General features: G+C 41.3%; 1 protein-coding gene across 2 annotated transcripts in view; it reads left to right on the top strand.

Moving 5' to 3' along the window:
• The first annotated feature begins 17,693 nt into the window (after positions 1 to 17,693).
• MBD2 (methyl-CpG binding domain protein 2) overlaps positions 17,694 to 22,366 on the top strand; it is a 66,864-nt gene continuing 62,191 nt past the window's right edge. The window contains exon 1 of one of the 2 annotated variants that reach the window (XM_045850000.1): positions 17,694 to 18,345. In XM_045850000.1, coding sequence (XP_045705956.1) covers positions 17,810 to 18,345 — 536 coding nt within the window. In that variant the 5' untranslated portion in view covers positions 17,694 to 17,809. The remainder of the gene's footprint in view (positions 18,346 to 22,366) is intronic. The other variant, XM_045849999.1, reaches the window with a different exon arrangement.

Below are 22,366 nucleotides of genomic sequence, written 5' to 3'. Positions count from 1 at the left end.
TTGGATTGGGAGACAAAGATCATTCTCTTGATAAAGAGGAAAAAAGAAAACTCTGTGGCTGTTGTTGCTTTCACCTTACAATTAAAAGTGACATAATTAGATATGGCTCTTTCGCACCCTGTTATAAGGTGCAGGTCTAAACCTGTCCCCCACGTCATGAAACCAACGACTTGCACTCCGTGGGCCCCAGCAGCCCTTTGCAGCGAAGCGGAACGGCGTGAAAGGGGCTCCGAGCTCCTCTTTGCCTGAGCAGACAGCGCTCTCTCTCAAGCTCTCTAACAAACGCCGCATGTCCCCTCTCCCTGTTTAAGTTTTTAAAACTGCAGCGTGACCTAGGTGGTCATCGTTTCCTAACCTTTCCTGACTGCAAGAATCATCCAGGTACCAGACTAAAGTACCTTTTCCTAAGCATGTCGTCTGTAGATTCTAATTTAATAGATTGGGGTGGAGACTGAGGACCTGCATTTTAGACAAATATCACAGGTAAATAGGCATATCCGAGGTGCAAGTTTTAAAAAAGAAAGTAAAGCATGTTACTCCTCTGGGGTGTTATATTTATGTGTACCAGAAAGAGTAGGAACTCTGCTATGTGACAAATTTCATTCAGCCTTCCTCATTTATGAATTTTTAAACCTCTCTTTCAATGTCTGCCTTAAAGGAAATCATAATATCTCCCTCTCAAATTTATTTTAAGTATTAAACATGAAAGAACTAGGCTGTTTGCTACACGGAGTGTAGTCTAGCAGTCACTGAGAGGTTGTTAAAAATGCAGAATCTTGGGCCCTGCCCCAGGCCTGCTGAATCTGAACACACTTGTGAGGAAGACAAAAAAACATAACCGTGTGTGGTGATGAATGTCATCTAGACTTATCATGGTGATCACTTTGCAATATATACAAACATGGAATTGGTATATTGTACACCCGAAACCAATATAATGTTATATGTCAGTTAACCCTCAACAAAGGCGGAGGGAAGAAAATTAAGGCCCTTCTCCAAAAACAAGATGCCCTAGATGATTTGTATGCACATTTAAGCTGGCAGAGTGCCGACCTGTCGATGAGTAGGTATTCACGAACTGCTAGGCTGTTTCCTTTTCGTTGTAGTCGCTGTACTAATAATTTCCATTCAACTGGGATTCAGTGGCTGCCACCACCATTTCTCTCTGTTGGTTTAGACCCACCCGGTACACGTTCAGCCCTTGCCCAGTGGAAAGGCACTCGCAAATAGACAAAGTTATGGGCTGGAAAATCAAGCGACTGCAAAAGGTAACTGAGGGTTTCACGTTCAGGCCTTTGCTTCTGTTCAGCGCCACAGGCGTGGAGATGACAACACACATTTTTCAATCTTGAACGATTATTTGCGAGCTGGTGTGCACCTCACTGATAGTTTCCTACCCAGCTTTCATACCACTCAGCAATTATTGGTAGCAGGGGAGGCGTACAGCTAATAACTAAACTGGTCACTGCTTGAACAAAAATTTGAGGAAGGCTTCATAAAAGGGTTTTGAGTTGTTCTCGCTTTCAGAGTTTATTATTGAGCCCTGAAGAGTCAGAACAGGAGAATTAGGAAGAACCTGTCTTACTGCCTCAAAGACATTTTCAGTAATTACCTGCACTGCGATGTGCAGTACATGTTAGCACACGACAAATGAAAACGAAGGCTGTGTTTTAGGCTTTGGAGGTGCACGTATTCGGGGAACTGTGGGAAAGGCTCATGGCTGCAATGATATGTTAGCTGGAATGCTTTCATTAAAACAGCAAATAAACTTAGTTTAATGTTTAAAAATATATTCTTAGAAATTTAAAGTTCTAATTTAAACTTTATCATCTTAATCTAATTCTCAGACTTTATTATCCTTATACTTTATTTTGAATTCGCAAACTTAGAGATATTCCAGCCACAAGAAAAAAAAAACAGACTCGTTCAATGTCTTGTGTTCCTTAAAAAGTGTGCTCCCCGGCAGAACAGAATGAAATCTGGCGTTTGTACGTGTTCTGCCACTGAGTTGTTCCTTATACGAATATTCTTTTTGATTTTGTCTTTAGATTAGCGGACACCCATTCTCGAAGGCGTCTGACTACACTGTGTTCTGTAGCTAAGCCAGCAAGCAGCCTGACTTCAACCACAGCCACGTTTCCCATTTCCAACCCTCTTAGAATAAAGCAGTTAGGTGTCTTCTCTCCTGCTGTTCCTAACTTCTTGGGGAAAGATCTGTGCCTTGGAAGCCTAGCACACTGAGGGGTTGTGCCTGGGATTCCACACTGTAGGTGTTTTTATTGACGGACCATCCTTCGCAATATTGCAGAGGGAAAGCTGGCGCCACTGCTGCTGCTTCTCCATTTCAGTGAGATAGGTTCAGGAAAGGAAATGAGACATGCCTGGCTTGAAATTGAGAAAGTGAAGAAGGAAGAAGCTTTTTTTTTTTTTTTCCACTAAAACCAAGGGGTCATTGAAGGATTAGTCTTCAAGAAAAGGGCTTTGCACTTAAACACACAATACAAACCATCCTTCATGGTACAGGTCGAATTGTGTGGCACGTAAATGCATATGTTGAAGTCCTAACCCCCAGGACATCAGAATGTGACCTTATTTGGAGACGTGGTCTTTACAGAAGTAATCAAGTTAAAAAGACATCACCAGGGTATGTCTTAATCCAATATGACTAGCGTCTTTAAGCTAAGAGGGAATTTCAATGCAGGCACTCGCAGAGGGAAGGTGATGTGAAGAGACTCGGGGAGAAGACAACCATCAACAAGTCGAGGAAAGAGGCCTGGAACATATCCTTCCCGCCTGGGAGGAACTAAGCCCTGCTGACATTATTTGTGGGCTTCTAGCTTCAAAAACTGTGGAACAGTAAATTTCTGTTTAAGCCACACAGTCTGCAAAACTCTGTTCCAGCAGTTCCAGCAGGCAGAGTCGCTCCATGAGTCATTGGGAAGGAAAGTGGATATTATATCTGTCAGGATTAGGGCAGCTAAGCTGTCTACTGTGTGCGTACATATTAAAAACAAAACAAGACTATCCATTTAATAATTTTCTCAATTTTAATCTTGGCTTGCTTTTAGCTTAACAATAGTAACTGTGTATATATTATAGTTCCATTGCCACAGTTCAGGAACACTTCCACTCATCGTCACAAAGTACCTTCCTCATTGGTTAACTCTGTTGATCTTTGCAGAAACCTTGAGCCAGACAGGAGCTTAGTGTATCACCCTCAAGAACGGGGCCGCATACCAGGACAGAAACATCACTCTCGCCTTCTGGCTATAATCCGTGCTGATCTTCTATATCCTTATGAACTCAGTGGGTTTTTATCCCCCCAGTCAGGAATAAATGTGTAGGATAGCAACAGAAAGCAGGAAGTATCTCTTCTGGTCTCTGAAGAAAGGGACTATGGGGTGAATGGAGGATGAGGTGGAACTGAAGGCAACCTTATGTGGAAACGGGGAGATCTGAGGGGCACACCAGGGACGTCTTGTCCCTCCAAGTGCCCAATCTCTTGCCCCAAATGCCTGAAACCCCCACCCCTGGGAAAGGGTTCTCTGAGAGCCCTTCTACGGGGCAAATGTCCCTGGGAGGGAATGACAGAGTGCACAGTAGAAGTTGCTTTTGACATTTGAGGGGGAGAAGCTAAGATTTTGTAGGAAGGGGCACAGAGGAACTATCTAATCACCACCGACTTCAAAAATGAAACCTGTGATGCTAGAACGAGTGAACGCAGCTCACGATTGGACGCAAGCATGTGTGTACCCCAGTTATGCTGAGCTTTCTTAAAGGGCCACCTCCTTTTGAACTGAATGTCTGTACAGAAGCCACTGGGGTTTTTGAAATGAATAATTGATACTGGCTCTTGTATAACACAGGAGTTGGCAAACTTTCTCTGTAAGGGTCAGATGATAAACACCGAGGATTTTTGGACCTGAGGTCTCTTGGTGTCTGGTACAACCATTTAGGCTTGCTGTTGTAAGTGAAAGCAGTCACAGACAATCTAGAAACATATGGCCGTGGCTGTGTTCCTACCCAACTTTATTCACAGAAACTGAAATTTAAATTTCATGTCATGTGTGTCGGTCAAAAAATATTCTTCCCCCCACCCACCAACCATTTAAAAATGTAAAAGTCATTCTAGGCACGTGGGTGCTACAAAAACAATCTGTAGGCTGCCTTTGGCCCATATGTTCTGCTTGGCCAACCTCTGATATAACATAGTTTTCCACCGAACAACTGAAGTCCATGCATTCCTAATTGAAATCTCTCTTACAGGTCATCTAGTTCAGGAGCTTTGGGAGGAAATTGTTCTGAAGCAGTGGGAACCTTTCTTCAAACAACTGCCCCGTACTTCCAAATAATGGGGGGCTGCTCTGGTTGAAGGGGGACAGGATGGAAAGCAGACCAAGGGCAACTCTTATTTTGCTCTTCCGGGCCTGAAATAATTTTTGGGAATCCACACAACAGTTTACAATCACTGATTTAGTCTAAAACCTCAGTGTTTCAAAGAGAAGTCCAAGGTGTCAGAGCTACTTAAGGGACAAAGGGAGACAATCATTCATGTCCATTGATCTCTTCCTGAAAGATAATACAAAGTCTTTTTCAGCTCTGTTAAGAGTCCTGCTTCAGGGGACAATGGGAAGGGTTCACGGGAACAAATTTAAAGGACACATGGACAAAAACTAGGGGGAGGGTGGTAATGGGAGGGAAGTGGGGAGGGTTGGGTGGGTGGGCTGGATTGGGAGTAAAAGGGAGAAAACTGTACTTGAACAATGATTAAAATAAAATAAAAAAAAAGAGTCCTGCTACCTTGTTTAATTGCTAAATGACTATGCTCCTATTACCCCCCTTTTTTTTTTTAAGATTTTATTTATTTATTTTTTTAGAGAGGGAAGGGAGGGAGATAGAGAGAGAGAGAGAAACATCAATGTGCGGTTGCTGGGGGTTATGGCCTGCAACCCAGGCATGTACCCTAACTGGGAATCGAACATGGGACACTTTGGTTCCCAGCCCACGCTCAATCCACTGAGCTATGCTAGCCAGGGCTTATTACCCCCTTTTTAATTAACCTTTAATTGTGAAATAATTTTAGACCTACAGAAAGGCTATAAAAATAGTAGTAGATAATTTTCTCATATAGATCATAGAAAGAACTCTCATATATACTTTACCCAGATCCATCCATGGTTAACACATTGCCATGTACATATATACACACACATTTTTTTCTGAACTATTTGGGAGTAGGTCCCAAACCATGCTCTTTACCCTTGAATATTTCAGTGTGTATTTCCTAAACCCTGTCACTCTTTTTGGCATGTAATTTTGCAGTCACAATCATTTTTTATTGCAATTTAACCATCAAATTTATATTCTATCCTAGTCTTCCTTCCTACATAGTACTCATTTATGTTTTTTGTATGCTATTGATTTGCAAATATTTTTAGTCCTAAGTCTCTCAATTTACCTAGCTAAGTCGTGAGAGTTTCCCAATCCCTCGTCTTCCTCGTGGCTTTTCCCCCTTACCGTCCCCTGTACCTTATCTCTGCATTTCTGGTAATGAGTGATCATAAGTGAGTCATAACTTCTCTCAACACCACGGCTTCAAACTTACCCACCCAGGGCTCAGCTGTTATCTTTCAATCCCTCGTAATTACCCCTATATTCATATCACAATAGAGCACTGGGCATTTTGTTAGTTTTATTTCTGTTATTTACTTTTAGTTTAAGTGTCGAGTGGTTTGAGAAACTAAAGGAAATAACAGTAGTAGAATTCATGCATGCGATCAGTGATTCCAAACAGTTTTGCTTTTTCTTGTGCCTTTTCGTGGTTTACACAGGCATTTGCTGAGGTCAGAAGATCTGGGTTTACGTTCCAGTGCTGCTATTTATCCAGTAGGTTATCTTTGCCAGTCACCTCACGTCCCACAAACACGTCTAAGTCATACCTACCTTCTCCGCCCTGTAAAGACTTGCCTTGTATACTGTAAGGATTCTTTGAGGATAGCATGGTAAGGTATATGTGAAAGGGCTTTAGAAGAAATGTCAGAGTATTTTAAAACCATACATATTGACATATTCTGAGTTGGAGGGCGTCATAGAGGTTTTCCAGTCCAGCTGGGTCATTGTACAGATGAGGAAACTGAAAACCAGGAAGATTAAATTGCATGTTCACGGCCGTTGAGCTGTTTGGCAGAGCCAGGTTTTCTGGTTCCTAAACCAGCACTTTTTAAATCTCAGCGAACTGTCTTCCTAGACAGTGTCTGTCTCATAGGCTGCTCCCATTCACCCTCCCTACAGCACGCTTTGATGTTGTGAAAACACAATCCCAAGAGTCAAAATTTTTAAAAAGTACCGATGGTGTGGAGTGTAAGTAAACAGACAAGTTTACAAAGGGTGAGACACCTTAAAGAGAGCAATACAAACACCACAGGTGACGTAGAATTTTGTTTGACCATCTTTGAAATATCTGTCAGAAAATCATGCTCACTGAGGTGCGGGTTTTGTAAAAGTGTTCAACAACTAGTATCTCTGTTACGTTTGAAAAGATTGTTGCTTAGTTCAAGGTCAATAAGGGGCCAATATAATCGGTTAACAATTATTGTATTTCAATTGGTTTCATTCTAAAGACACAAACCCAGAACAATAGGTCAATAGTGGAATGGTCCTGCCTAAAGCTCAACTCAATACTGACCAAAGAATTTAGACTTGAAATTTTTAAAGCATACTTTTTAGGTGAAATAGGCAACACATTTGTTTGTAGCACTGAAGTTTGGAAGAATATCCTTTTGGACATTAGGCTGAATCGACTCTGGCCATGCAAACAGAATCTCACTGGTAGACTTGAAGAAAGGTAAGAGGATGGCAAAGCTTGAAGTTCACAAATCACAGATTTTTGAACTGTTCTTATAGAAAAGTCTTCACTGTGCAAACTACGCTACTTAATTCAAACTGTTAATTCAAGTGAATTAACAGGAAGTATTACTAGGTTTCAATCAGAGAAAAGGCTGTAGTACAAAGTTCAGGGCACTTGTCATAGGGTATTGGAGCAGAGAAAGCCACCAACATTTCTGTCAGGGCTGGGTTTTCTGTAATCTCATGTGCCAGAGATATTCATTCCACTGTCCTTGGTGAAGGACTGCCTGGCCAGGTCCAGGATTTTACACACATATTTACAGGTAATAAATGTATAATAAAATTGAAAATTATTTAGTTTTCAGATAGCCTCATCTGAGTTTGTGCCTCTAACTCACTAATCATGGAAGTTTAAACATGAGAAGGATAAAGTCAGTTTTAGGTTGTTATTGACTGATATCTGAGGCAAATTTTAAAAATAATAGAATTTGAATGCCCATTATTTTCAGCAAGGTAATTGATTGTTCTCTCTTTAATTTAATAAAAAATCCCCCCAAATATAAAAAAAATATGGCAATCCTTTACCAATTATGGAGGTTAAATTCATAAAAGTTACTGTGGTTGGCAAAACCACTATGGCTATACTCCTGAGGCACACAGAATAAACAATGTGAGCAGAAAAATGCATGTCACAAAATTATCGTGTTTCTAACGCACTGAACGAAAGTAGAAAGCATCCGCTCTAGAAACAAACCAGATTTGCTGCCATTAAATGCCTGGTCCAGTCGGTCGCCCTCTTCCTGAGTCTCCGTTATCCATTATTCAGGAAAAATTGCTGAGATCAAGTCATCATGTTATCAGATTGTAATGTGACTAGTTAATGCTTTTGAAGTGGCCTTTTCTGTCTTAAAATGACCGTTTCCTTTACTTAGGCTTTCCTTTTCTTCTTCTTCTTCTTCTTCTTCTTCCTTCTTCCTTCTTTCTTCTTTTGCAAGTCAGAGCAAATGCTTGTGTAATAACCAGCCTTTTGCTATCTTGATAGTTACGAGAAGGGAGAGAGGAGGGAGTCTGGTCTTGAAGGCAAACACAGAGAGGGTGGGGCAAAAACCAGAGCTCACTGTGACCCACATTCTGTGCACGTCTGCTGAGCTGGGGCATGCTGCAAGGAAGGGAACGGAATGGAGACATACACTTATATAAATCAGTTGAGCTTTTTAATTTTTTTGAATCTCAAAACCCTTAGGTCAGATTCCCTCCAGATTCTACTAATTCAGAAATAGACCCAGGAGGTAGAAGATGGTTTGATCCTCAACTTGACCAATGGTTAAACTAGTTTGAAGGAAATTTTTTTTTTTTAGCAAAAAAGGAGATTTTTTTAATTTGTATGGAAATTAGCTTACTAACTGATTTTTTGATTCAGGATAATTTTCATGAATGTAAATATATTACATTTTATAACATATATAACAAAATATAATTTTTTTCTTTGAAGTCCACACTTTCCAATGTTTATATATCTTATTATTTTAAAAGTTTACATTGCTATTCTCCATATCTTATAATTGTCTATACATAAAGTTAAAGTATCTAAAAATATATAAAATTATCTTTTATCTAGTCATTTTACTAAACACCAAAAGGTAAAAAATTAAAAAAAGTAATGTTCACACTAAAAAAAAAGTTTCAGGATTATTACATATTATCATACAATAATTATTTAGAAGGTCTGACCAGCATCTTAATAGACAATAAAGTGAAGTATTTTAATATTAAAGAGAAAATGGAGGCACTGAAGATCCTATTGTCCTATGATAGAAAATCTTAGAGAAATAATTGAAGGGAAATTTTTACCCTGAGGCCTCTCCCCTACCTCCTGCTTTGCTCTAACCTCTGTCAATTGAAGATAAACAACCCCATCTAAACAGCTAACCTGAGTTTTCCACCCAATGGCAGGGCAGGAAGCTAGGTCTGCCATGAGACTGGATGCCTATGGGGGCCTGCAGGAGACCTAATACACATGCCTGTTTCACGCGGGAAGCACGGCGAGCCCACAGTGCCTCAGGGGAGGTGGTCCAGGAAGGATGGTGCGGGCTCAGCCTCAGCACCATTAAACTCGCCCTGGCCTTATGACCACCAGGCTCTTTTCATCGATTAAATAAAGATCTGTTCTTGCCTTGTGAAAAAAGCAAAGAGAGGATGAAGAAAGAAACAGAAAGAGAAAGAAAGTAAATGTACTGCCTCTGGGAGACGAGAGCAGAAGTCCTCTTCATTATTAAAATATAAGAGCAAATGTATAACACCACCACTCCCCAATCTGCAATGGTTGTTTCAGATCCAACTCCATATTTTTACATGTATTTTGTTTTATCAGGCAGCATTTATTTCAAAGTCCAATTATGCACACAACTAAGTTTGGAGACAGACAGCTAGTCAAGTTTAAAGAAATAGCACTTGCTGTTTGTTTAGAGTCCAAAATATCTATCCTGAGGAAGGTAGTGAGCAAAGAGAGCTTAATTGTTTCTTAATTAACCTCTGGTTGTAGCTAGATAATGCTAAGTCTAGGGGTACATACAAGATTCCCCTTAGATTTCTGCTGGCAACATGCTATTATGTATTGATACAGTTAGAGGAAAGGTTTCTGCTTAAGTGGGCATGCTCTCTCTAGAAGGATAACCGTAAAACAAAACAAAAAACCTTGCTCCCATTCTACATTGATTGCAAGGAGGCTTACACTAGCCCCTGCATCAATTCTAGTACTCATGTCTCCAATAATAACAACTCCCGCTGGACATGTAAAATAAAGAGGGCGCCAAATGTACCTGAACACTTTAACCAGTAGCGCATGCCCTGGCTAGGAAGATATAAATACAGAGGTAAAGGACATCTAACATCCCAAGTAATCAGATCAGCCCAGAAGAGTCTCGTCATACAGAAAGGAAAGTAGCAATCCCCTCGAATTTGGTGGGGAACAACGTGATTGACTCATCGTTTCCTGATCCAAAACTTTCAACACGACGAGATGGGTTATTTGAGTGCCAAGTCTTTCCCAGACGCACCAAAGACACACTGGACAACCCAGGGAGAAAATGAGCAAAAGATTTGAACAGATACTTCACACACACACAAAAAAGATGCTTACCATCCTTAGTCATTGGGGAAATGTAACTCAAAATCACTGTGCGCCCATTAGAAACACTGAACTCCTAAAAACCGACTGTAGCAGGAGAAGATGAAGCTGTGGAGCAGATGGAACTCTCACACAGTGTCCATGGGGATGCAAAATGGTGCAATGACTTGGGAAAGCAGTGTGGTGGTTCCTTTAAAAATTAAACATAACACCCACATGTCATTTCATTCCTATTTACCCTAGAGAAATTAAAACTTAAGACTGCACAAAGACTTGTATGCGAAACTCCTATCAGTTTTATTGGTAACAGTTAAAAATTGGGAACAACCTACATGCCCATTAGTAAAGACTGGATAGATAAGTTGTGATACACCCACATCATGGACTACCACTCTGCAATGAAAAGGAAGAGATGACTGATGTTCACCACGACATAGACGCATCTTAAAACAAGTAGGCGAGTGAAAGAAGCCAGGCAATAAAGAGCACATCCGAGGCGATACCGTTTATATAACGTTCCAAAAAGTGTTCATTAATCTGTAAGGACCGAGAGTAGATCACTGGTTCTCCAGGAAAAGGGGGGGAAGCGGGGAAGGATTACAAAGAAGTGAAGAAAACTTTTGAGGCTGATGGAAAAGTTTATGCTCTTGGCTGTGTGGTACATGCAAGTGCTTAGATGGGCCCAATTACACTCCTAGGTGTATGTGGTTTGGTCCACTTCAAAGTCACCTCACTAAGATTGGGGGGAAAATCATCTTGAGAAACCTAACACTTTAGGGCATTTAGATTTAGGAAATTAGCCTCATTCCAGGAGAGAAAATCTTTCTTGCTTTGAAGGCATATACCACGGAATCTACTGTGTTTGGGAAATTGTATATTTACAATTTTGTATACATACTAGATATTTATTTAATAAGGTTATATTTTTAATTCTTATCGATAAGTGCAATGTAACCAGAGAATAGTAACCACAGACTTGCTATGTAGGTTTTGTGGGTGATGGTCGCTGATGTATCAACCTCAGTGTCCATTTCTGTATCTTGCTTGGTTTGCAGAGTTTTCAGAAATTCCACATTCATACAGATAAGCAATTTCAACTGGCATATATATATTTTTAACTTTATTTTTGTCGTTGGCACTATTACAGATGTCCCGTTTTCACTTCCTGCTCCTTTGCCCACCTCCACCCAGCCCCCCCCCCTTCCCTCTGGCCATCACCACAGGGTTGTCTGTGTCTCTCAGTGCCCACGGTAAACTGAATATTCTCTTCAATTAAGCTGACCAAGAAGCTTGACAGAATGTTAATAAATGTTTGCCTTTAGGAGGAATCACTAACAATATAGAATAACTGATTTCATTCCTTACCAAAAATGGCAGGCAAGAAGCACCGAAAATGTTCAGTAAGTGTTAGAAAAATTTAATATGAACGTATCACAACTCAATCTGCTGTGCACTTACTTGTTGTTGCACAACTGTTACCCCATGATAAGCTCACATAAAGCAGACATACCTGAGTCTCTCGTGGTATTTCGCAATGGTGCACGCATGTTGTAACAGAGTTTTTACTTGTTCCACTTTATGTGTTCAGACATGTGAAACTCTAAATTAAAACTGAAAGGAGAAAAAGCTGAGTCAGACCCAAGGAACAAATTCAATAGGCAGCGAAGCAATACAAGAAGTTCAAGTATCTAATCCAGATGGCAAAGGTGAAGGGGTTTCCCAGATGTAACTAGTGTCCCTGGTTAGTTGATTTTGAGTTAATCAAAAGAGAAATTATCCTTGGTGGGCCTGACTTAACCAGGTGAGCCCTTTAAAAGAAGACCTAGAGGTCAGAAGCAGAATCCAGAGACTCTTCTGTGGGTCTTAAATAAATAAGCTGCCCTAAGTTCTACAGCTGCAAGGACTGAATACTGCTAACCACCCCGTGAGCCTGGGGGAAGACCGCAGCTTCAGACTGAGACCCTGCCCACAGGCAATGTCTTGAACCTGCTGAGAGCAGAGGACCCAGCTAAGCTGTGTCCCATGGCAACTTGTGGTGATGAATGTGTGTTGTTTTTAGATGCTAACTTGTGGCAACTGTTATTCAGCAACAGAAAATGAAGGCAGGTGCTTTATTCCCAGGCAAATAAGTACTGTGAACATTTCAGGACTGTCATTCAGTCTTAAAAATTCTTTAAATCCAGAAGTATAGCTAAAAGCAATCTCAGGTCGGAAAACTCAGGCTAGCTAAAGAAAAATCATGAAGAGTCATTCAAAATTATATAATAAGAATCTGAGGAAGGTCATAAATAACCCTGAGCTTTATGCAAATATGAGGTAAGCCACCAACTTAAATTGGCCTCTAATGAATTAAAAGTTGATTTATAACATATTCAACTGTGTTCTGTTATCATTAAACAAATTTAACCTAGTATATATATATATATATACACACACACATATATGAAAATTACAAAGGCAAAAACATGACTTTACAGTGGAGGTGCCTGCGCAGCACCACCCTCATCAAGTGGCCCACGCTGACATGACCAGTCATGGGACCAATTGAAATCCTGTGTCACGGAATAGGATGCAATGAGCAAAACACAGCATCGCTTCCACTGTGTCCCTGCCTAAGGTGCACGTTACCTGAATGCAATTATGAGGAAACCTCAGGCAAACCCAAACTGAAGGACATTCTACAAAATAACCAACCTGTGACCTCCCAAAGCTTCAAGGTCATGAAAGCTAACAAAACACTGAAGAGCCATTACACAGCTGAAGGAGACTGAAAGACGGGCCAGCCGAACGCACTGTCTCATTCTGGACCAGCCCCTTTTGCGGTGAAGGACATTGTTGGGAGAAGGGACAGAACCCGAATGGGTGTCGGGGGGTTGTGATTACAGACCAATGTTGATTTTTTGACTTTCATGGTTGTTTGTGGTTGTTATGGAGGAAAATGTCCTTGTTTGTAACAATTACACATTAAAGTATTGGGGGTTATAGGACATCGTATTAGCAATTTACTTCCAAAGAGTGAGGCGAACCTGGTGAAGCATTTGACATGTAACCAATTAAGGGCTGTGTCTGGTTAAGATACAGTAAGAAGGTACCATAAGAACCTAAGAATGGGGCTGCCTGATCAAAACGATAGTGAGAGAAAACCTCTGGAAGCGAGGCGAGGACAGGCTCTGTGTGGAGGAAGCTGGTGATGATATCGTATTAGTTCAAGAAGGGAAGTCAGTAGCCGGGGTGATGTGCAGCTTCTGGGGGGCAGGGGGGCGTTGGAAAGGCTATCTGGCTTGGTCCGCCTCTGGTTAGGAAGATAAGGTCAACGCTGAAGTACCAATGAGTGAAAGGAATGTTAAAATTTGACAGTATGATTATATTATTTATTCTGACAAAAGTTATTTCCACAGGGACAATGCAAAAATTCCCTTTGCAAAGACACCCACCCCCGATCACATGACTCTTGAATGACTAGGTAAAGAAAATAATATAACAAAATAACATTTCTCTGGCAAAGAAAATTCACATTCTCAAGACAGTAACAAGAGGTTCACATTTCAAAGTACGGTATGTTCAGAGATTATTTCCTTATCTCATCTGCTCCATGATAAACCAAGGTTAGGCAAAAATGAGACCTGAATAAAATTATATTTCTTTCCAATGAAATTACTGCTTTTCCTTGTGTCCTCCCTCCACCCTGCCCCACAATATTCATCTGGTAAGATACCAAAACTTGCTGCACTTTGCAGAAAAATTATATCAGTATCTTATCTGTCTATCTTATTAGACCATTCAGATCATATGACAAAGTTATTATTCTAAATTTAGAATGAACTCATTTGAATATTTTCCAAACTTCTCAGAAAAAAAAATACAAATGTTGATATGATTTTGAAACATAACATCTAAAGGAGCAATTTTCAGCACTCACATGATACTACTGTTAGAAGGTAACGTGTCTCTTCTACTCTTATTTTTAAACAGAGAGGGTTTGTGTTTGTTTGTTTTAGCCACTTCCTCTCTTCTCTTCCTCTTTGGCACTTCGCTGCCTATCTAGTCTATTTATTCTTGATATAGTCTTGATTATTCTTGGCCACGTTATAAAGACTAAGAGTAGAAACCAGGCCCACTGAGGGAGGGGGGTCAGGGGGCAGGGATTGAGGGAGAGACTCTGTCTACATTCTAGTCCTAATTGGGCTGGTTAGTGGATTAACCTTTGGGGTTCAGTAACAAGCCAGTAGGGGAAGAAAGATACTTTAACAACTAATTACAAAAAAGTACAGTAAATGGATGGGGAAAATACCTAGTGATAATATGGTGCAGAGCACAAAGCCTGTGAGGGTGCAGGAGTGAAGGGGCTAGCTAGTAGAGGTCAGATAGACTCCTCGAGGAAAGTGGTATCTAAAGGAGACCGAAGGGGTAAAGAGGAATTAACTAAAGAAAGGTGATAGGGTGGGGGTGGAGGTGGGAAGCAGCAAGATCAAGGGTGAAGAAACCAGAGACAGACCATCGGGCAATTTGAAGGCAGTTAGACAAGCTCTAAACTGAGTTGTATGAGAGGCTTTGGGAAGCCACTTACAGCTCGAGGTGTTCGGGCAAGATTATTTTCCGATTTACTCATGACCGCTCCTCCCCCGGCTTGCGAGCAGCAGCCACAGTCAGCCCTTATTTCTCACAGATCACATGTCCTAGAATTCTGGTGTTTTGGAAACAAGTACGGTTAAAAGCCATTGTTTAGCTTGTTAAGTGGTATCTTAGGGCTTCGAAACTTAAAGGCCATTTTCCTTCTAGTGGTAGTACTGTGTTTCCTGTTTTAGGAAGTTAAATCAAATAAGCATCTCCCCATCCCTGAATCCTAAACATTTAATAATATTGTACTAGCCACTTATCGATGGCTAATGAAACAACTAGCAGAAAATTCTGAAAAACATCACACACTGCTGAAATAATTTCCTTCGGTTCAAAATTGACCTCTTCTTGTGTCCCCTTGCCTTTCAAGTAATTAACCCTTCCCTTCTTAGTTTGAGCTAGGCAGTGTAAGAGCCCCTGTAGTCATGCCAAATAAATAAATAAATAAATAAACTTTAAACCACATGTGCTTGAAAGTGTCATTCGGTCTGACCTGCCACCCCAGCCACATTCATGTCGTTTCAGCTGGGAATGAGGTGAACAGTAGTTGGGCCAACTCAGTGAATCATAAAACCTGCTCACTAGAGCAGGAAACTTTTTTTTTTTTTTTTGGCTATGCCCTCATTCCTATGCAATGTCTTGATAAATTCTGACCATACGGCTTGAAAAAAAGCGAGTTTTTCCAATATTGAAATCCTTCTTTCACTTACTATCTAATCACACTCAAAAACTCACATGTAGGGTTACATATTTGTCAGTAACATATACGGGTCTCAAAACCAGCTGTGATCTTCCAATAGTTCATGAATCTGTTCTATTTTTCTCAATAAAAATCCAAACTAACTTTTATTTTTCTTGAAAACTACTTTTTCTTTAATGGCTTACCCTCAGCTTTACTTGGTAAACAATAAAAAGAAAAATATTTTTAAACGCAATTGTCTTTCAAGGGTGCAAATTGGTGTTTCAGCTCCTGCTTTTACAACTAGGAGGCAGAGATCAGAGGTGATTAAATCTCTATTGTTTGTGTAATGGACCAGATTTCAAACAAAATTCTCTCTTATTGTTGTCTTTCACATTTTCCATAAAGTGAGGCCAGTGAGAACTTTCCCATTGTAAGAGAGATAAAACTGAAAAATTATGTTACAACTTTACTGCCTGAGAACAACAGTTTCTTCCGGGAGTGATATAAAATGTAGCTCTCCAGAATTACAGAAGTTCATAATTTGTCCACTATTTTAAGGGAAACAAAGGGATCTATCTCATGTATTTAGCATTTGTTCTCACTCAGTACCTTTAGGGTCTCACTCTAGCCCCTACAATAATTTGATGTTATTTTCTTTTAGTTGGAGAATAAATAAGTTTTTTTTTTCTTTTGGTACTTTGTTCTATGGTATCATGGCAGAAAAATTCAGGTGTGACCCAAAATCTTTTGAAATGTCTAAATTAGATTTTTCTTAACAAAGGAAACACTGAACTAGCTCTACTGGGATTTAGCAAAAGGAACCAAGTAGTAGTTAGCTTAAAGTGTTAGAGATTTATTCCTTTAAACATGTTTTTTATATCCACTCTATTTGATTTGATCTATAACCTTGGTAGAGACAGCACAGAAAGGGATCACTTTCCTATCCATTGTCTCAGTTATCATTTCTACCAGGATATTTGCTCACATTTACCCTTCAGTTTAATTAGGTGTGAAATCAAAGCCCCTTTTCTTATGGAGTGTGTGTTGTCCAAACTTTGATCTCGTATGTCTTTGATTTTTGCTCCTTCACTTGAGCCTTAAATGTAGGTGTTCCTCAAGATTCAGTTATTGGTTCCTTTCTTTTCACTTCTTCTCTTTTTTTCCTCCTTCAACTGTAACTTTCACAAGCTGACTTCTAATGCACATCTCCACAACTGACCTTTCTCCTGACAATTTTTCAACTCTTTGCTGGACACATTCCTAGATAGATTTCCTGAAGTGTATCTCAAATGAAGGACATTAAAAGAAATGCAAGGTCAGACTCCAGAGACAGACAAGTAGGTGAGGATGACCTGGTGTTTGCTCATATTGCAAAGGCAAATCAAATAAATTTGGATTTTTCATTATTTTATACTAACGATTTTTTTCCTATACATTAAACTTGGCCCTCAACTTTTAGGTCCTGTGTGTACAAACACTGAAGATAATTAATCAGTGATCTGATAAAATGTACTTTATGAGTTTCAGTCTTCCAAACACTCCATGACATATCTGTCACCTTGGTTTTCAATAGCACATTTCTATAAATGCGGAAGAACAAATAGAAAACGTGCTTTTATACAATTTAAATCAGTTTCCTTAATCAACTTGGCATTGCTCTCTAACATCGCTTCCGAATGACGAGTGGGCAGATCCGAATGAATTCCACACATTCCGAAAAGCTTGTGACAGTGCGCTAAGTCGGTCTTTCAACACAAGGCAGTGTTTACCAAGCCAAAGGCCACTGATACCTGCCAAACGCCGTTAGTCGAAGAAATCTAAATTAAGAAAATCCTGAAACTTGGTAAATTCTACATGGGTTCAGGGATTCTGATCTTTTAAAAAAGAATTTACAGGTAGACCGTGTAGAACTGGAACGTATGTTCCAAATGATCATTTCCCTGCTTACAAGCCTTACAAAGTTCTAGGAGGGCAATCAGTTCAGGGTGCTAAGGCTGATCAAAAAGGTGCACTTTGACTCCTTCAATCAACGATCCGCAGCAAGCTTTGCTGTCGAGAGACTAGACAAGGGTTGACTGGTTATTCCGTTAAATGAATAATTCAGTTAGTGAATCTAAAATATGATACTTTGTTTGCTGTTCACTGCTTGGGAAGCAGACACGGGGAAAATCACACAGTGGAAGGTTAGGCCTCTTCGAAACACCTCTGACCTTCCCCACCTAGTGACTCGGGGCAACCGCCTTCCGGACTCCGCGTGGGGTGGGGACAAGGGCCGGAAGGGCGCGGCTGGGGGCGGAGCGGGTGGGGTCGGGGGCGGGTCTCGAGGAGGCGGAGACAAGATGGCCGCTCAGAACGCTTGGAGGACCTAAAAGGTAGTGGCCGGAGCCACGCCCCTAGAGGGAGGGCCGCTCTGTGCGCGCCCGCTCTATGATGCTTGCGCGCGTCCCCCGCGCGCCGCGCTGCGGGCGGGGCGGGTCTCCGGGATTCCAAGGGCTCGGTTACGGAAGAAGCGCAGCGCCGGCTGGGGAGGGGGCTGGATGCGCGCGCACCCGGGGGGAGGCCGCTGCTGCCCGGAGCAGGAGGAGGGGGAGAGCGCGGCGGGCGGCAGCGGCGCTGGCGGCGACTCCGCCATAGAGCAGGGGGGCCAGGGCAGCGCGCTCGCCCCGTCCCCGGTGAGCGGCGTGCGCAGGGAAGGCGCTCGGGGCGGCGGCCGTGGCCGGGGGCGGTGGAAGCAGGCGGGCCGGGGCGGCGGCGTCTGTGGCCGTGGCCGGGGCCGTGGCCGTGGCCGGGGACGGGGCCGTGGCCGGGGACGGGGCCGCGGCCGTCCCCCGACTGGCAGCAGCGGCCTTGGCGGCGACGGCGGCTGCGGCGGCGGCAGCGGTGGCGGCGGCGCCCCCCGGCGGGAGCCGGTCCCTTTCCCGTCGGGGAGCGCGGGACCGGGGCCCAGGGGACCCCGGGCCACGGAGAGCGGGAAGAGGATGGACTGCCCGGCCCTCCCCCCCGGATGGAAGAAGGAGGAAGTGATCCGAAAATCTGGGCTCAGTGCCGGCAAGAGCGATGTCTACTACTTCAGGTAACGCCCCTGGGGGGGGGGGGGTGTGTTGAAAGGGTGCGGCGGGGTCAGGCCGGGGTCAAGGGTCAAGCGCTGACCTGGGCGACGTAGTTTAGAAGAGAGCGGGGTGTCCGTGCTAAGTGGCAAAAACGGGCTGGCCGGGTAGTAGAAGGTCCCAGAGTCCTTGGATGAGAGTTGACCCCAGTGCAGTGATAAGCAATATGAATGGTGAGAGCCCAGGACCGAGCATCTTAGGTTGAAGGTGTTGGAGACAGTAGTTTGCGAAGAAAGGGTTACTCTGGCAGGGATGATTAATCCACGGAAGGGTTAAAAGGTGTAATTCATCGAGACTGGAAACTGTAAAACCCAGTCACTGTTGGCTCCTTTCCCAGCCTGTCCCAGACTCATCATCACAAGAGTGTTTAATCATGCACATGTACAAGAATTAGCTACCTATGGGAGCAAGGTTTCACTTTGTGGGACCCAGGAAACTTTCATATAAAGTAGCCATTTGGAATGCCTGAAGTTTATTAGAACTCTCTTGGTGTTGCAGAATGTACACTGTTTTGAAAACTAAACTCTAATAAGTTGTTAGACTCCTAGACCAAAATTAGACCCAGGGAACATTTGGCAACGTCTAGGGACATTTTTGGTTGTAACACCTCAGAAGGGGTAGCTCCTGGCATCTAGTGGGTGCAGGCCAGGGATGCTGCTAAATATTCTGTAATACACGGGACTGCTCCCACCACAAAGAATTATCTGGCCCAAAATGTTTCCAGCGCCAAGGTTGAGAAACCTTGGTCTGCATGATTCAAGGTTTTCAGCATGATATGCTCTTGTAAGTCCTGTGGTCATGCTGTCTGTGTCATTAGTTTGGATGATCCAGTAACGTGAGGAAAGTGCCTGTGGCTATTGATATCAGTGGAATTTTCTTATCAACAGGTTTACTAACATTTTTTTATAAAGCATCCCATTTACAGAAGGCAATAGAAGCATGTTACAGTCAGTGGCTTGCAGGCTGTGTTTGTGGGTTGACTTGAATCGTTTTCAGGGAATATATTTGGATGTTGCCACCAATTGTTGTCAGACATTTGGCCATTGGAATAATATTATGGAGGATTTCCATTCTTCTGACCTCGAGTTGGTTAATACATTACCCCCTGGGAAAATATATTTGTGTGTATGTGTTTATGAGTTGCAAATACTCTTAAATATATCTAAAAGGTTAAAAAATACACACGTGTATGTGTACTTTTTATACATGGATATACACAAACATATCCTTATTGATATAACATGTAAATGTGAATATATTTCTGACAGTTGCTCAAATATATGGTTGAATAGTTGCAGGAAATTAATTTTACCTCTTCAGTCAGTGAAAGTGGTGTCTTAGAACTATTTTGTCACTTTATCTGAGACCACTTATCGTGAAATCTTAAATGATAAAATGGAAAACGTACTTTAAGCATACAAAGATGGTTATCTTTTGTATCTCCCATCATTAAATATTAATTTTACTGGAATAATACTAAGAAAATTATTGTGGAACAAGTTGTTACTCCTCTCAAGTTCACTTGTGTCAGGTAGTGCTATTTGCAGTTGTTCGTTTTCACGTATCCTTTAACAGCGCCTTCTGCTTTTCTAAGCAGGTAGTATACAAAACCTTTCTGTGAACTGTGTCTTCATGTCTTGTAGCCAAATATATATTTGACAGGAATATCTTGCATCTGGGATTGAACTCCTTGAGGAACAGAAGACTAATCTGTTCTCAGTAGAACATCTTAAACTTTGAATTTCACTCACTGTGAGATTTCTCCTGGGAAATGGTTTGTTTGGTTTTGGGATGACGTATTTGTCCAAACTAAGTTTTGCTTATTGCAAAGCTTTTTGTTGTTGTTTTCCTTGCAGTAGCTGGAAAAATTATTTCAAAAAGACGGATTTCTGTATTCTGATTTGTGGTCACTTAATACTGTTTTGAATGTTGTAAATTTTTGGACGCTTTTTTAATACAAACTCAGTACATATTTTATGCTAGAAAAACTAATAACAATAAATTTAAAACAAACTTTTCAAACATTCACCTAAGACGAATCACAAACCAATGGAGTGATAACTCTCTGAAATTAAGTCTTTTTATGAGACGATGCAACGTAATATGCTTTTTACTTGCTCATGCAGAATTAAAGGACACATTGAACAGATTTGTACCACATGTGCTTAGCTCAGAGCTAGAAGGAGTGTTGTGTTTGCCGACTACTTCCAAAGTGTTAGTTACTATGCAGGATTGTAATACCCAGTCTTAATTTCCTCAGGAGAGGTTACATTCTGAGGCAGGAGGACACGTGTAGCAGGTGATACTTGTAATACTGACTTCCGCTTTCAGTGATGAATGATGGAGGTCACTTACTCACAGTAAAGGTGGACGTATTATTTTTCCGTCCGCAGTGTAACCGCTTTGCATATTAGCATCCCCATAGACCCCCGATCCGTTAAAAACCAATAGCTCAAAACACCCACCGTATCTGTTAATAGTGGGTTAAGAGCTAACTCTCCTGTTGGTAACGTGAACACCTGCACCAGGTTGTGTTCACTGATTCTAATAATGCTAACTCCTGAATTAGCCTGCCCCTGGGGAGATTAATTTAAAGACATCTGTGTCTATCAACAGAGGGTGTGTCTTAACATTTACTAATTGGACTTAAGCTCATCATCAGGAAAGCTTCACATTTTGGTAGAGTGGCGTTTTGGTTGTTTCCTGAGACTGCCAAGTAATCTAATAGGAAGGCGTGCCTCTGGTTGCCAGTTAAGCAGTATAATTATGCTTTCTGTCCAGACTACTGATAGTATACTGGCAGTTCATATATTATCATCCAAAGTTTGTTTGTAAAAAGGGTGTGGTTTCATGAAGTGTTGGATCCACTGGTATAGTTTCTGAAAAAGTTTGTGAAACTATTATTTGTAGTATGAACCCCATTATTTGAACAATCATTTCTAACTGGTCTATTTGATGCCTGTTATTTGTTGTTTTTGGTTTCTTGCACTTGCAGATTGATGTTTTTGAAATATTTTCCTCTACATAGGAACCTTTAGTAGCTATTTCATGTCTTTTTTTATCAAGTCTAAACTTGTTGGGTTCTAGACTTTTGCCTATAACTAGATTAAAGAGCTGGGAGTTAGGGTAAACTGTTACAGCTGTTGCTGTAATATATTATCAAGAGGAATATTGAAACATTTTTTACTCCTATCAAAGTTATGATGCATTTGCACCTGATCACTTCTCTCAAAAGATAGGACAATGGGACTAGAGGACAATTAAAATAATCATAGGGAGCCAGGTACATGAAGAGAGAATAAAAGGATTTCACTTTGATTTGGAAAGAGGAGGACTCCGATGCAGTATAATTAAGGTCCATAAAATCAAGAGATATAGATAAAAGTAGACGTCTCTAGAAGGCAGTAGAGCACAGGAGCTAAGAGATCTGGGGTCAGTATTCTCACTCTGCCCTGACCAGTGGTGCAAACTCGAGCATGTCACTTACCCTTCCCAGTGTGGTAGTTTATTTTTCTGTCTGTAAAGTGAGTGTGATGGTACCTTTACTTCAGTGTTGTAAGACGTCAATCCCAGAACACTAAAATCATTACATACAGCTCTTGAAGCTTTAGATATATTTAAGGACCAATTAAGAAAAACAATTCAGTAACTCAAGTTTTGTGGGCTGAACATAAATAAGTTTTTTAAAATGTATAGTGAAAATTATTTTAAAAATCCCATCTATTTCTGAAGACTAGTATGGGCATGAATTCTGAATCGTTGAGGTCAAAATTTAAAACCCCTCCTTCCCTTTTTTTGTCCTAAAAAATAGACTCATGTAGTCTTTGTTGGAAAACACTTGCTGAATAAACCATGGGAGAGACCCATTGCTACAGTCTTAAATGTTAAAATCTTCAAATCTGTGACTTCTAATAAACTGTCTTCCCATAATAATTTTCTTTGGGTCGTCTCTGTGTGGTTAAGCCTGGTGTCCCTTGTATTACTCTC

The sequence above is a fragment of the Phyllostomus hastatus genome, unplaced genomic scaffold, assembly GCF_019186645.2.
Source record: "Phyllostomus hastatus isolate PE091 unplaced genomic scaffold, TTU_PhHast_1.1 phas_contig_80, whole genome shotgun sequence".
Classification (NCBI taxonomy): Eukaryota; Metazoa; Chordata; class Mammalia; order Chiroptera; family Phyllostomidae; genus Phyllostomus; species Phyllostomus hastatus.
This window is presented reverse-complemented; position numbering and strand designations above follow the sequence as displayed.